Source organism: Falco cherrug, chromosome 3 (genome assembly GCF_023634085.1).
Source record: "Falco cherrug isolate bFalChe1 chromosome 3, bFalChe1.pri, whole genome shotgun sequence".
In the NCBI taxonomy this organism is placed as follows: Eukaryota; Metazoa; Chordata; class Aves; order Falconiformes; family Falconidae; genus Falco; species Falco cherrug.
The window spans coordinates 111,345,269-111,357,889 of NC_073699.1; the positions used below are offsets into that span (position 1 = coordinate 111,345,269).

Genomic DNA, 12,621 nt, shown 5'->3' on the forward strand with positions numbered 1-12,621 from the left:
GGAAGTGCAGTTAATGATGTGTTAGCTCAGCTTTATGCTTTTACGCTTTATACATTTATACTTTATTGTTCAAAGACTTCACCTGTTTGTGATTGTTACTCAAATAATCATTGCAAACTTACCGACATTTGTGCTGCTCCTCAGCAGACCCCGGGTGCAGGAGTGCCAAAATACCCAGGGAAGAATTAATCTCATCCCCTGCTTAAGTAAGCACCTATAACACCACAGGAAAACTCCAGTCCAAATAGCTTTTAAAGAGCTGGAGGACTCAAAGAGGGATACTTATCTAAACTCAAATCCTTTAGGGCTTTCTTATCGCTCCTGGTTAAAGATTTTGTTCTGCTCTTTGTATGTCTGCATCGTTTTTAATAAATCCTATATGCTTTCTTTCCCCCCTATCTGTAATGCCTAGTGGGCCAATGTCCAATTAAACGGGAGCCGACGCAGTGGTATTTGGATCCAAACCTCATGTTGTGTTCACCTAGAGATATGAGTTTTGGATTAAGACCAGGTAGAATTTGGGGGTGGGTTTGATGGTGATCGAATCCTGCCAGATTTCTCACATCTGAGGGGCAGAAATGAGCTCTGGGGTTCAGAAACAGACAGTAGCTTGTCCTGCACAGGCAAGTCCCCTGGACAGTCCGATAGTCCTCAGCCTCCTCTTCAAGAAGTGGATTGTGGAACTACAAGCTCTTTGGATCCAGACCAACAAGAATTTTGTGTACAAGTGATTGCAAATTATGAATACAAAGGGCTTGTTTTCCCTGGACCATCTCTGAGAATGGAAATTTCTGGAGAGAAAGGAAAAGCCTTACTATGGAGCAAAACAGGCAAAGAGATTGTTGAGCTAGAACTTCTTAGCTCTAAGGGTGATCCTCTATTTAAGCCAGTGTTTTCAGCACAAATCCCCACTTTTCTGCTATTTGTTTACACTAATACTCTGCACCTTGGTGGATGCAGCTCCATTATCCCTGAGTTCAGATCCTGTGAGGGTTTTGGGGTTCGTGCTTGGCAAAAGCAAGCAGCTCCCTGTCTTTGAAAATACCACAGTGCTCCCTAGCAGCAGAGAGGAGTCCGAAGGGAGAGCACATGGCACTATGTAGGGCTGCAAAAGGCATTGCCTTGGATTCAGGAGCTGTGATTTTCCTATGGTGAGAAGTAAAAATGGTCTTGACTTGAATAATTCATCCTTCAGAATATCCAAAGTGAGCTGAGGCACTTCCAGATGGGAGCGGGATCTGGGTTGTTCATTCATTAGGGTGAGCTGCAAAGAAAAACCCTTACCTTAAAAAATGCACCAAGCACTCCCCCTGGAAAGCAGGGAACTGGGAGAGAAAGCAAACAAGCAGCAGAGGAGCTGGCAATAGGAATCACTTCTGATTTTCTCTTTCTTCCATTCTTTTGCCAGCTTGAGTTATTAAGTGTTTGGTGCGAGCCTAGTTAGCCCTGCACTTGCTGAACTTATCAGGCTTATTTCATCTCCCCATGACCTCTCCATATTTACGATGGGAACCCTGGAGGCATTGGCTTTGCTTAACTGGTGTATCTTACACTGCAGTTAAGCTGGACCTTAACTGATTACAGCCCTTGATTGATCAGAGAAAGAGGGAGGGGAAGAGAAAGAGGAGTCCTAGAGCAGATACGCAGGACTATCAGTGCACCAAGCAGCTTCGCCTGGGGCTGGGATATGCCACTCGGGGGATTCTTTGTAGTGCAGCTCCTTTCACATTTATAGAGGCTCCCCTCCACTCTCCAAAAAGAGAGAGACGGAGAGAGAAAAGCAGGCGAGGGGGGGCATGGAGCAGACTCAAAGGATCTCAGGAAATCTTGTTTCGAAGCAGTAAGTCAGCACCCGCACTCCATTACCAGTGTCCGCAGGGGGTTGTGATAGTGAGCGAGCACAGATCAGCTTAGCTGAGAAATGGAAAAGAAAAAAAAAAATGAGGGAGAGAAATGGAAAGGGAGGAGGGGAAGAGGAGACCTTTCTGTGAATTTTGGTTTGTCTTTGTTAGTCTCTGCCAGCGTGGGGCTGCTGAAGAGAGGAATAACAGAAGTTTATAAACCAGCTTTAATTTGCTGGGACTTAGCTGTACTGCATGGTCTCCCCACCCTGCCATTATTCACATCAGGCAGATGCACAGTAATTAGATTTAGGGTTGATTTAGCAGGAAACATTGGTGTATGTTGTTTTGTTTAGTTCTTGCTATTTTTAATCTCTCCCCAAGCCCCAAAAGCTTTTCATTCCCTGCCTGCCATCAGCATGTCTGAGCTTACCTAAGAATGGAAAAATAGGTGCAGAAGAAAAGGCACAAGTCCAGCCCATTTCCAAAACCAAACCTAACCTGACTCCTTCTGCTGGTTTGGAAAAGTTTAGGAATTCCAGTTTTCCATGGTTGTGCATTTCTGCTTTCTCATCCCTGGTGACTTTGTGAGTTCCAAAATGCCACAAGCAAGATTTGTATTCCTGGAATTAATACCCTGTGTCAAGTTGCCCAGAGATGCTCTGCATCTCAACAAAGGGATTTTCCTGTGGAGACTTTCCTTCCCAATGTATTCACTTGGCCTTCACAGAAAAATGTATTCATGGGGAGAACAGCATCAGCGTAGTTTGCTTGTGGTGACTTCTGTTAATGCAGTCTACTGCCTAGAAGTAAGGAACGTGGGGGGGCTCAGTTTGCTGACCAGCACGTTTGGGGAGCATTGGCTTTCTTTTGGTTACTGTTATATGAAATGTCATAGCAACTGCAATATAATCAGGAAAAACACTTCATGCTTAGGTAGCAGAAGATGAATAATGAAGTTGGTGGTTAGTAAAGCACAAACTGCCCATTTTCAGGGGGGAGATGCTCAGCGGTCCATGCAAATCAAACCCCTTTGACATTTCAGGGTGGTAAGGTGCTAGTTAGCCTTTTGGCTTGAGTGTCTCCCATTTCTGGAAGGGGTGAGCCCATGTTACTTGATTCTGCTTGGTAGTGAAATTGATGCCCATAGAACTAGGACCCCCCTTTGCCTCAAACAGCCCGCGCTAGCTTGGCTTTTTGTTTCCTCTCTGGTTATTCAGACTACTAAAAACTTTGCCATCTGCTTTTATGTAAGTGATAGGAGAGTTGTGTGCCCTAATGCCAGGGATAGTGGCTCATGTTTCTAGATCAAGCAGTTTTAATGTAATTCCTATTCACAGTGATGCCTCCGCCCTTCCCCTCCAAATTACACTTCTGCTGCAGGGTTTCTCGTAGCCCTTAGTGGATGTATAACCCTGTGGTACTTCCAATTTCCTTACGCTATTTCCACTGCAAGAAGAGCCCACTCCTCTTTCCCAGAACATCCAGACTTAATCACTTTCTCTTACCCTTATAGCTAAGACCTTCCCATTCTTTTGTATAGCTTAGAAACTTTTCTTTAGACCTTCTCTATAATTTGTACATCTCTACAGAAGCAGGGTGCCCAAAACAAGATGCAGTGCTCCAGGTGGAACCTCACCATAGCCTTGAACAATCAGGTAATAACTTCCCATCGCCTTTTTTTTTTAATCCTCCCCTTGTGCAGCCTGCATTGGTCTGCTTTGCTGCAGCTCACCATTGCATCCTCAGCTCCATCTCACCCCCAGCATCTCCCCAAGCCCTCTCCATCATGAGTGTGTGGCAGTTTTTCATCCGTTAAGTGAACAGGGTCATTTTAGGACACAAATGCTCATCTCCATTTCACCCGCTGTGTCCTAGACCACTCCCCTATGGCGCTAAAACATCCTTCAGATGTTTTAAGTCACTGAAAGGCATTGATGATATTTCTGGGTTTATTGTTCACTGCCAAACTGTACCACTGCTCAAGCACAGGCCCACAGTAACCATTTCTGAGCAGTTTGAAGGGATCTGGTATGATATGTCCCATACACACCAGAAGGGATTCAGGAACATTGCGTTCTGTTCCCGGCTTTGCTTCTGACACACTTTGTGTGGCCTTGGGAAAGGCATTTCTCTGGCCTCCACGTATTTTCCAATGGAGTGGGGAAGGTTAGGAAACGGAGACAATACTCTTATACAGCAGCAGCCACCTCAGCCCCAGAGTCCTGCCGCAGCGTAAAGATTTGTAAGATGATGTTAGCTTGTATTCTTAACACTGTTCTCTTTAGCACTACTGGCTAGATGAGGCAGTGGAGCATCAGGTTTTTTAAACTTTAACCCACAACAAAAATGAAGGGGAGAGATGAGTCACATGTTCATTTATGCCAGTGTGAATCAGGACTGTGCTTGGAGCGAGTGTACTTACTCTTACAGAAGGCTGATGTGAAGTTTGCTCCCTTGGCTCCAAAATTTAGTTGGAAGTGACATTAGATGCGAGGGACTGCTGTTACCCAGATCAGGCATTTTCTGGGTGCAAGAAGTGTGAAGCACTGTCTGGATCCTTGGTCTGATTGCAAAATCAAATTTAATGGGTGTACTTACCGGATTGGTTTGGCATACTGGGATACAACTCATCTGGGTCTAGTGATTTAGAAAATATTCAAAATTAATTGCTTGGTTTTGTGAGTGCAGTGTTAGTGATTGCTACATAAGTCATTTTAGTCCTACCTAGGGGCATATTTGCATATATTTATCCTCCTTTCAAGTGAAGATCTTTGGGGAAACTGTATTTATCTCCTCCTAACTCTTTCTTCAGCTTTCAATAGTCCTACAGTCACCTCTTCATTTTGTTTCCATTTAATGTATGTATAGAATAATCGACTCTTCCTCTTCCCACCAAGTGAAAATGAATCCACAGAGATCAAAAAGCATTAATATGAGGAAGGGTTGCCTTCTGCAAGAGAGAAGGAAAAGATTAGCTGAACAGGCTGCAAAACAAAGATGGAAAAGATTAAGCTGGGTCCCCACCAAGTAGCTAAGAAAGTCTTGGAGGACAGAGCATGACCTATGTAGAGCAGAAGCTGAATCAACCACAAATGGCAGAGAGTCCAAGCCCTTGTGGAGGAACTTTGTTAGTCTGGTGCATGTCGTTAGTGAATCCACAAGATCCAGCATGTTTCCCAGCGCAGCCATCAGGCCCCTGTCACACTTTCTGTTCCCTAGGAAGTGGCATAAATGTTAACACCACAGAAGCTGAAACAGAGATTTCAGCCTACAAACACTCTTTGTAACAGAGAACTTCCTAGTGATGTAGTATCAGATATTCCAACGGATCACATTTCCAGCCTTTCCTGAAGAGACGGGATTTCTACCCATTCCTAGGAAAGCTGTACCACAGCCTCAGAAATACTGCCGACTGCTAAGAGACCTTTCCTTTTTGGTTTCTGCCTGGTAACCAGTTTGCATTCCTTTGGGACCACCCGGCAGCTTCTCTGGAGTTAACACCCTTCAGCTAGTTGCAGATCATTACGTCTTCCCTTTATTCTGAACTTAGCCAGGCTCAGCAGTTTCTAAATGCAGCATTTTTCTAAGGCAGCCTCTGATTTTGGACGCTTTGTGCTGTGTCAAATTGGGTGTCCACAAATGGAGACACCACAGAATCAGGGGTCATTCTGCAAAATGCTGTCTGCAGGCTCCTGCCTCCCCATCGTTTTGCTTGCTTGAGTTTGATCTCCTCGCAGCACCTCCGTGTCCTCCTGGGCGTGGGGCAGCGCAGCATCACGAAGCATATATATAAAGCCCGCTGTGGTCAGGGCCTGATGTCTCTATCAGCTGGGTATCTTAGCAAGCCTAAAGCAAACTGGGAACGCAGGGTAGGAGGTGTAGGGACTCTCAGGATGACTGGCATGGCCTGGGCTGCCCTGGTATTTGCTGTAGAGCTCCTGACGGCAGAGGTGCAGCAGCCAGGTCTGCTGGGACAAGGCTTTGTCATGGAACTCACCTGCCACCCGCCCGCTCCCCTCCCTGACGTCCTCACACCCTGCTCCAGCTAAGTGGTATGTCTCCCTATTGCTTGTCTGCCCCTTGAGCCCCTCCTGCCCCCCCCCAACCCCCCCCCCCCCCAACCTAAAATCTGAAGGCCTGATTGCACAGATTGAAGGCCCTAATTGCACTTCCCTTTCCAAAGCCGCATTCGTTTATCATAAAGGGTGCACATTTCCCCTGCTACAGTTTCCACGGCCAGAGGCCCTGAGGGCCAGCTCAGAAATGGAGGGAATTAATTACATTTTTTTAACTCCCCTTCTTTTAAAGTAGGGGAGAGAGTGATGAAACGTCCCGGGGGGGGGAGGAACAGGGGGGAGCTGCAGAGATGAGGGTGGGGAGGGAGGCAGCAGAAGGAGGTGGGGAGGGGGGGTGGGTTGGCTCTTTCATCCAGGAGGGTCTTTGTGCATTAACCTTGGTCTCCCCAACACATCAAGACCCCTACCCCCTCTCCCCCATGACAAATGACCTCCGGAAAGGGTAGGAACAAGGCTGAAGGCTCCTAGCACCATGGCTGTTATTGACTTACCCCGAAGTGCAAGCCCACGCCACGCCTGTGACTGATTTGGGACAGCAGCAAAAGGAAAGGAGATGGGGCAAGGGAGAGGGACAACTGACGAGAGGGAGGGGAAAGGGAAGGCTGTCAATCACTGTGATGGACAGGTAGCAGATTTCCCTCCAGATAAAACCTTACAGATGTGAAGTGGGTATTGATTTTTAGTTAGTGATGATAATGCACCAAGAAGTAATAAATTATAAGAAAGCAAGGTCAAAAAGAAAAGGTAAAAGGACTTGCATTCTTGAGGAGGGGATTTCTCCAGATGCCCCAGACTTTCCTGAGTTCAAAAGTTGCCTGGAAAATGAGTTTATCCAGCTGAAACAAGAAGTCAGATAACACGGGCCTGCTGAGGCTGGAGGGCTTGTGTAGGGTTAGCCATGCTGGGTGGCTGTGTAGCAGAGAGGGAATAGAAATCTCCGATTTACTCTTGTCCTGGGGTTGGGGAGATCGGATGCTGTCCTCTGATAAACCTGTGCAAACAGAGTTTCAGGGGAACTCAGCTCCAAATTGCTGTCAGCGTGCCTGGAAAAGGCAGATGCTTCCCACCGTCAGTGCTGCTGAAGAAGGAACAGAGATCTTTGGGGTTCCTGGCTCAGCCTCTGTCAGCGTTCATCTGCAGCTCTGAGACCACCCTGCCTCCATGGGAGCACCTAGCAGGGATGTGCATCTTGTAACCACCTTCCAGCATCTCTCCTCTCCAGCCTCCGCAGAGTTACATACCCGTTCACCACCCTGGCATTGTTGTGATGAAATATTGGCGCACCTATGTTTTGCCAGAGGAAATTCAGCCTGTATTAGGAGGGGATGAATTGTCCTTCAGAAGTGTCAGTTTCTCTGTAGACGGATTCTAGAGGATTAGCAGAGACTAGAAACTTAACTTCAGATGCCTAAGGTTAGTTGAGTTGAGTCCTAGCTTAAGTGACTTGCACAAACCCTTGTGAATCAGTAGCAGAGCTGGGATTAGAAATCAGTCCTGATTCTGACTGATTAAAGACAATTAAATGTCTTTAGTAGGATTTGTGCAAGTGTCTTCTCCGGTCTCAGCTCCTCTGAACCCGAAGACTGTGAATCTGGGTTTCATTTACCAACATTGCTTTCTTTTTAAAAAGGCTTTAGCGGAAGTGTTAATATGACTTCTGCTTGCTTTAAGAGCCTTTTATTTTCTCTGGGTAATATAAAGCAGCTGACTCTTTTGGGGAGCTGGCCAGGAGGGAGAGCACTAGAAAACCCTCTGGTCTCTGAGTGGTTCCAGTTGCCCTTCATTTTATAGTGCACAATTTCTTTTCTGCACCTGCAGGGCTTGGCGGTGCGGGCAGCACATCCCTGGTCAGGCAGCACTGCCAGCCCTGGACAGCTCAGGAAGGGAGAAGTGAAATGGCCCAGCTTTGTGCTGCCCAAGGTGGAGCTTTCCCCAAATAACTCGTAATTCATATGACTGTATCGTGGCGCATGCAAGAAGGATGTTCATTGTTTTAAACATCTGATTCTGCTTGCGAATGAAACCCAATAATGTCTTGTGGCTGCTGTATATGCGAGTGTCCTGGTTATCTGTCAGGGCAAAGAGGTGCACAGGGTATAACACCTGCAGCTAAGGTGGTGCTGAAGCTGTGAGAGCTGGCTGCAGCCGGTGGGATCGAGGGGTGTTTGAGGGGATTCGTAGCTGAGCCAGGTCAAAGTTCCTGACCCAGCTTTAGTGGAAGGTCACAAATAACTTTGCAGCTGGGAAACCTACCTTCAGGCTGCACTCACGTGATTTCCCTGCTGCATAAGCCTGGAGGCAGAGAGGTTTACATTACATCTACACAGAAAAGCATGACAGCCCTATTTTCATATTAATCTACTCTCTTGCATATTTAAATGCAATTTCCTTTCTTCATCCCCATCTTTCAGTCTTTGGGCTGTCATGGGGCAGGGAGTTCCACCTGCACACTTTGCACGGTGTTATGGCTAAACAACTTCATCTAGATACCTCGAGGCTTAATCACTGTGATTAAGAAGCTGTGCCCAGAGGGCCTGGAGAGCTGGAGATAATTTAGACTCGGTCTGCCCCGTGGCGTAGAGACAGCTAAGCCAGTTTTAACTTCTGGGGACCAGCAGCAAACTCTAAGCTCAGCACAGGCTGCAGACCCCTGAAGGAGGAGCAGCTAAATGACCACTGCCTGAGCTTTATGCTGCTGCTGCTACACTGCTTTTACTTTGCTTGTTCAAAACTCGTTCCTGTGCCTCTGTACCACACGGCAGACAAACCCAGTGGTTGGGGTTAGATTGATTTTCCAGGCTTTTTAACTAACACACTCCCCCCCCCCCGGCCCCCCCCAGTCCCTCCCCACTGCCTCCCCCTCCACGGGGGTCCAGCCACCCCTGCTCCCAAATTCCCCTCCCAGACAAATGCCTGGGAAGGATCTCCGTCTGGCTGAGTCGGGAGGTGGCATGACATCAAGGGAAAGCATCTTTGCAGGACTCCTGAGGCCTTCCGGCAAGAGGAGAAGCTTTAGAAAGCAAAGAGCAGCACGTAGCTGGTCATTCAGCCTAAGCCGCTGCTCTGGCAGGAAGGTGAGGGAGGAGGGGATGGGGAAGGTGTCGGGGTGAGCAGGAAGGGGGGACGCCGCTCTATACAACCCCTCTTGTGTCCTTGCAGAGAATGTATCCTCTGCACAATAGCTCACCAGGCCGCTGGTGGGGGATAAAGGGCTCATTTTACCACTTGCCAGGCTCCAAATATTTCCAATTTGCCACTTTAATTGATGTCAATAAGGTTATGCTAAATTTGGAGATTTTCAGCCGCTCGGCATCTGAGCACTGGCCTGGCCCCCCGAGGTGACTGGCTGTCCCCTCTCCCCCCCCTTCCCCAGCACAAATACGGCAAGGCACGCCTGCGGCGGCTGCGGAGATCAACCGAGAGGCATCAGGAGTTCCCTTCCTTCCCTCACCACAGCCCCGCTTCTGCAAACTCTTTACACTCTTAACTTGGCAGCCCGGGGGTAATTTTGCTGATTGCAGAAGGCAATTGCATTAAAGTGCTAGTGGGATCAGGGTCCTTGTGTGAAGGCCTGTAGGCAGCGGCTTACCCCAAACTCACCCGCAGGAACAAATCTGGCATTTTCGCTGCAAAAGAAGGGGGGAAAAAAAAAAGTTCATCTGTTTCAGGTCTCAAAGCAGGAAGATCGCTTGTGTGCAAATTTAATTACATTTTCAAACCAAGCACTACACTGAAATGAGCTGAGCCAGGACCTGTTATCCTTTAACATTTGAGGGTAAAGAGAACTTTGACATTTCAGTCCCTAAAGCTGAATCTGCATCAAAGCCAGAAAGGATTTGCATCTGGTTTGGTTAGGGACCTTTGCAAACCGAGCTCCACTTAAACTTCCAAAGAAAGTCTTCAGCATCCCTTTTTGAAAATAAGGGGGTTTGCTCCTTGTCTTATGTGTTTCTTCCTCTGTGAGGGCTGGGCATAGAAAGGGAGACGTGCCAGCCTACGGCAGTGCATGTCGAGAGGGTTTGTCCCGTTTATTCCTTTCTCCAGCGTTCATGCTGAAAAGCACAGCTAACGTTGGCAGGTCAGCAAAGACAGACCAAAGATTGAGTGTGCTGGGCAGCAGCTTCTGAATTATCCCTAGTAAGCTTTTGAAATAAAGCATTACATGCAGAGGAGCCAGTTGCGGAGGTTTTATTTTATGGTAGCAGGCCTTCATTCTCCAGCCCGGCCAAACCTCTATTGATATTGTATATTATACTGATAGAGCACCATTATATGCAGGCTGTTTCTCCCTGGTATGCATGAAGGCAGCTGCACGCTTACCCTTTCTCCTCCAGACATTGACGTGTTGTCTCCTGTGTTTCTCCAGGTGATGAGCATCCTGAGCAACCCCAGCGGGGTTCCTCCGCAACCCCAAGCTGACTTCTCCATCTCTCCCCTTCACGGTGGCTTAGACACCACCAACTCCATCTCTGCCAGCTGCAGCCAGCGGAGTGACTCCATCAAGTCTGTGGACAGCCTCCCGACTTCCCAGTCCTACTGTCCTCCCACCTACAGCACCACCAGTTACAGTGTGGACCCAGTGGCTGGCTACCAATACGGACAGTACGGACAAAGTAAGTGCACTGATTGTATTCCCCCTGCATAGGGAACAGGAGAAGAGAGGGAGCAAATGTAAGAAAGTATGGATATTGTATCGGAGGGGATTCCCATGGAAATCTGTCCATCTAGAGAGAAAAAAGGGATTCTACTCACCAGACAGAGATGGTTATTGCTCCACACAGCCTCCCCAACACCCTCGCAGTCCAATTCAAAAGTGCTTGAAACACTTGAGGTAAAACATTTCTATTAGAAAAGGACAACTTCCAGACCTCTCTCCTTCCCCATATCCAATTCTTACTTCTCCAAAAGCCCTACAACATGTTCACCCTGCTCAGCCAAAGGAAAGCTGGGATTTTAATGCCGTCCCTTAGGATGCAGAACTATATGTGTTGCTTTCCCCCCTGCCCCCTGTAAGGCAAGGGCTGCGTCCACGCTCAGAGGTTTTGCTACAAAATACGTTAAGCCTTTGCCTGTCAACTGGGCTGTGGTTCTGTGAAAGCTGAAGTGAGACTGGAATTGTAATCCTGAACCTAAACCTCAAACCTGAAAGGCAGAGGGATCCTGGGAGAGTCTGTTTCTCCTCCAGAATGGCTGGGTCACAAAACCACCAGCAAGCCTGGCAAAGGGCTCACCTGCCGGTGTTAAACTAATAATAAGTGTGGTGGTGTGAGAGAGTGATCTGCGGAGGGTTAAAGGTGCATCCTCTTCCTCCGGGAGCGCTCCTGCTTGCCCAGAGCTTGTCCTTAGTGACCTTTCCTTCCATTTGGCTGTGGCTTTTTATTCCCCTCTCCGTCACAGCCCTTTAATGTCTTTAACTTCTACAGCTAAATGAGAACCGGCTGTGGCAGCAGACGGGATCAATAGCAGCTTCCCCCCACCCCTCCCTTTTTTTTTTTTCGGGAGTTTGATCTGTGACCCCTTGACCTTCCCCTCGCTTCTGGATGTGAGGCTGGACACACGTGCTATTGATAAAAATCTTAAACAAATTCCAATACCATGTATTTCCAATAAAGATTCCCTTGGGCAAGACGTTAGTCACACCCATGTGTGTAAAAAATAAAATAAGGAGGACGAGCTACATTTTCTGAGAGAGAGAGACCAGCAAAGGAGGAGGAAAGAGAAAGAAGGGTTTGTCTTGGTTTGCTGCAGGAATTTTTACTTGGGCCTCTCCTTGTGCTGATGAAAAACTGCTTGCACAGCCCTATTTATGTTGCTTTATTTGTCCCCCTTTCCTGATTTCTGTCGCATGGCTTCTGTCCTGCTGGACACCCATTCAATTTACAAGTCCAGTTTAAAGCCCACTGGGCTCGGTTCAGAACAGCAACGTTTTCCTGTTAATAGTCATGAGAGTCCAGGCTGCCAACAGGTTTATGCCCAGCATCAAGTCTTGCATGGTCAACAGAGTTAGTCCAGATGTGCCCCATGCCCAGAGACATGCAGGGAGGTAGTCATGAAGGCATTCTTCCTGCTGGGGCAAGGAAGGTAGGTGAGAAACCATCATGCGTCAACCACAGTGCCAGGGCTTCCCAGTGCTGGGAGCTGGAGTCACACCCAGTGGGGTGGCAGGTCTTACAGCCAAAGCCAATGCCACGCTGCATGGCAATGCTGCACAACCAGCTGTAGCTGTTCTAAGGGAGGATCTATGTTAAGCAGCTAATTCCACATGTGTGCATGTGTATGTATAGATATTTGTATTTACAGCTCCGCACAGGCAGTCCATAAGTCCACTCCTCTATAAACCTTTCTTATAATGACCCCCATTTATAATAATCTCTATGCAAGGAAACAGTTTTCATTGGTAATTAGTCCTGTTAGAGCAATCACATGAAGTTGACCTTGATACAACACCACTATTCCTTGTCTTTCTCAGTGCGTGTTGTATTTAGCAGGTACTTCTAACTCCTCCTGCTTTTTAATTCTTCACTGCTTCTTTTCAAATGCTGTTTAAATGCCCATCAGTTTGAGGTGAGCTCCAGAAGATCATTTATTGATGTTCAGTTCAAATCGTGTGTTTCTTGCTTATATGATGCGGCACAGAAGTATCAAAACTCTTTTTAGTGAACACTGTGATAGAATAAAAACGGGGGGTTGTTATGGTGGGG

At 47.4% G+C, this 12,621-nt stretch overlaps 1 protein-coding gene across 1 annotated transcript in view; it reads left to right on the forward strand.

The window, feature by feature from the left end:
• PAX7 (paired box 7) overlaps positions 1 to 12,621 on the forward strand; it is a 100,394-nt gene that overhangs the window by 85,773 nt on the left and 2,000 nt on the right. Inside the window, 1 exon segment of the mRNA XM_055705297.1 lies at positions 10,287 to 10,533. Coding sequence (XP_055561272.1) covers positions 10,287 to 10,533 — 247 coding nt within the window.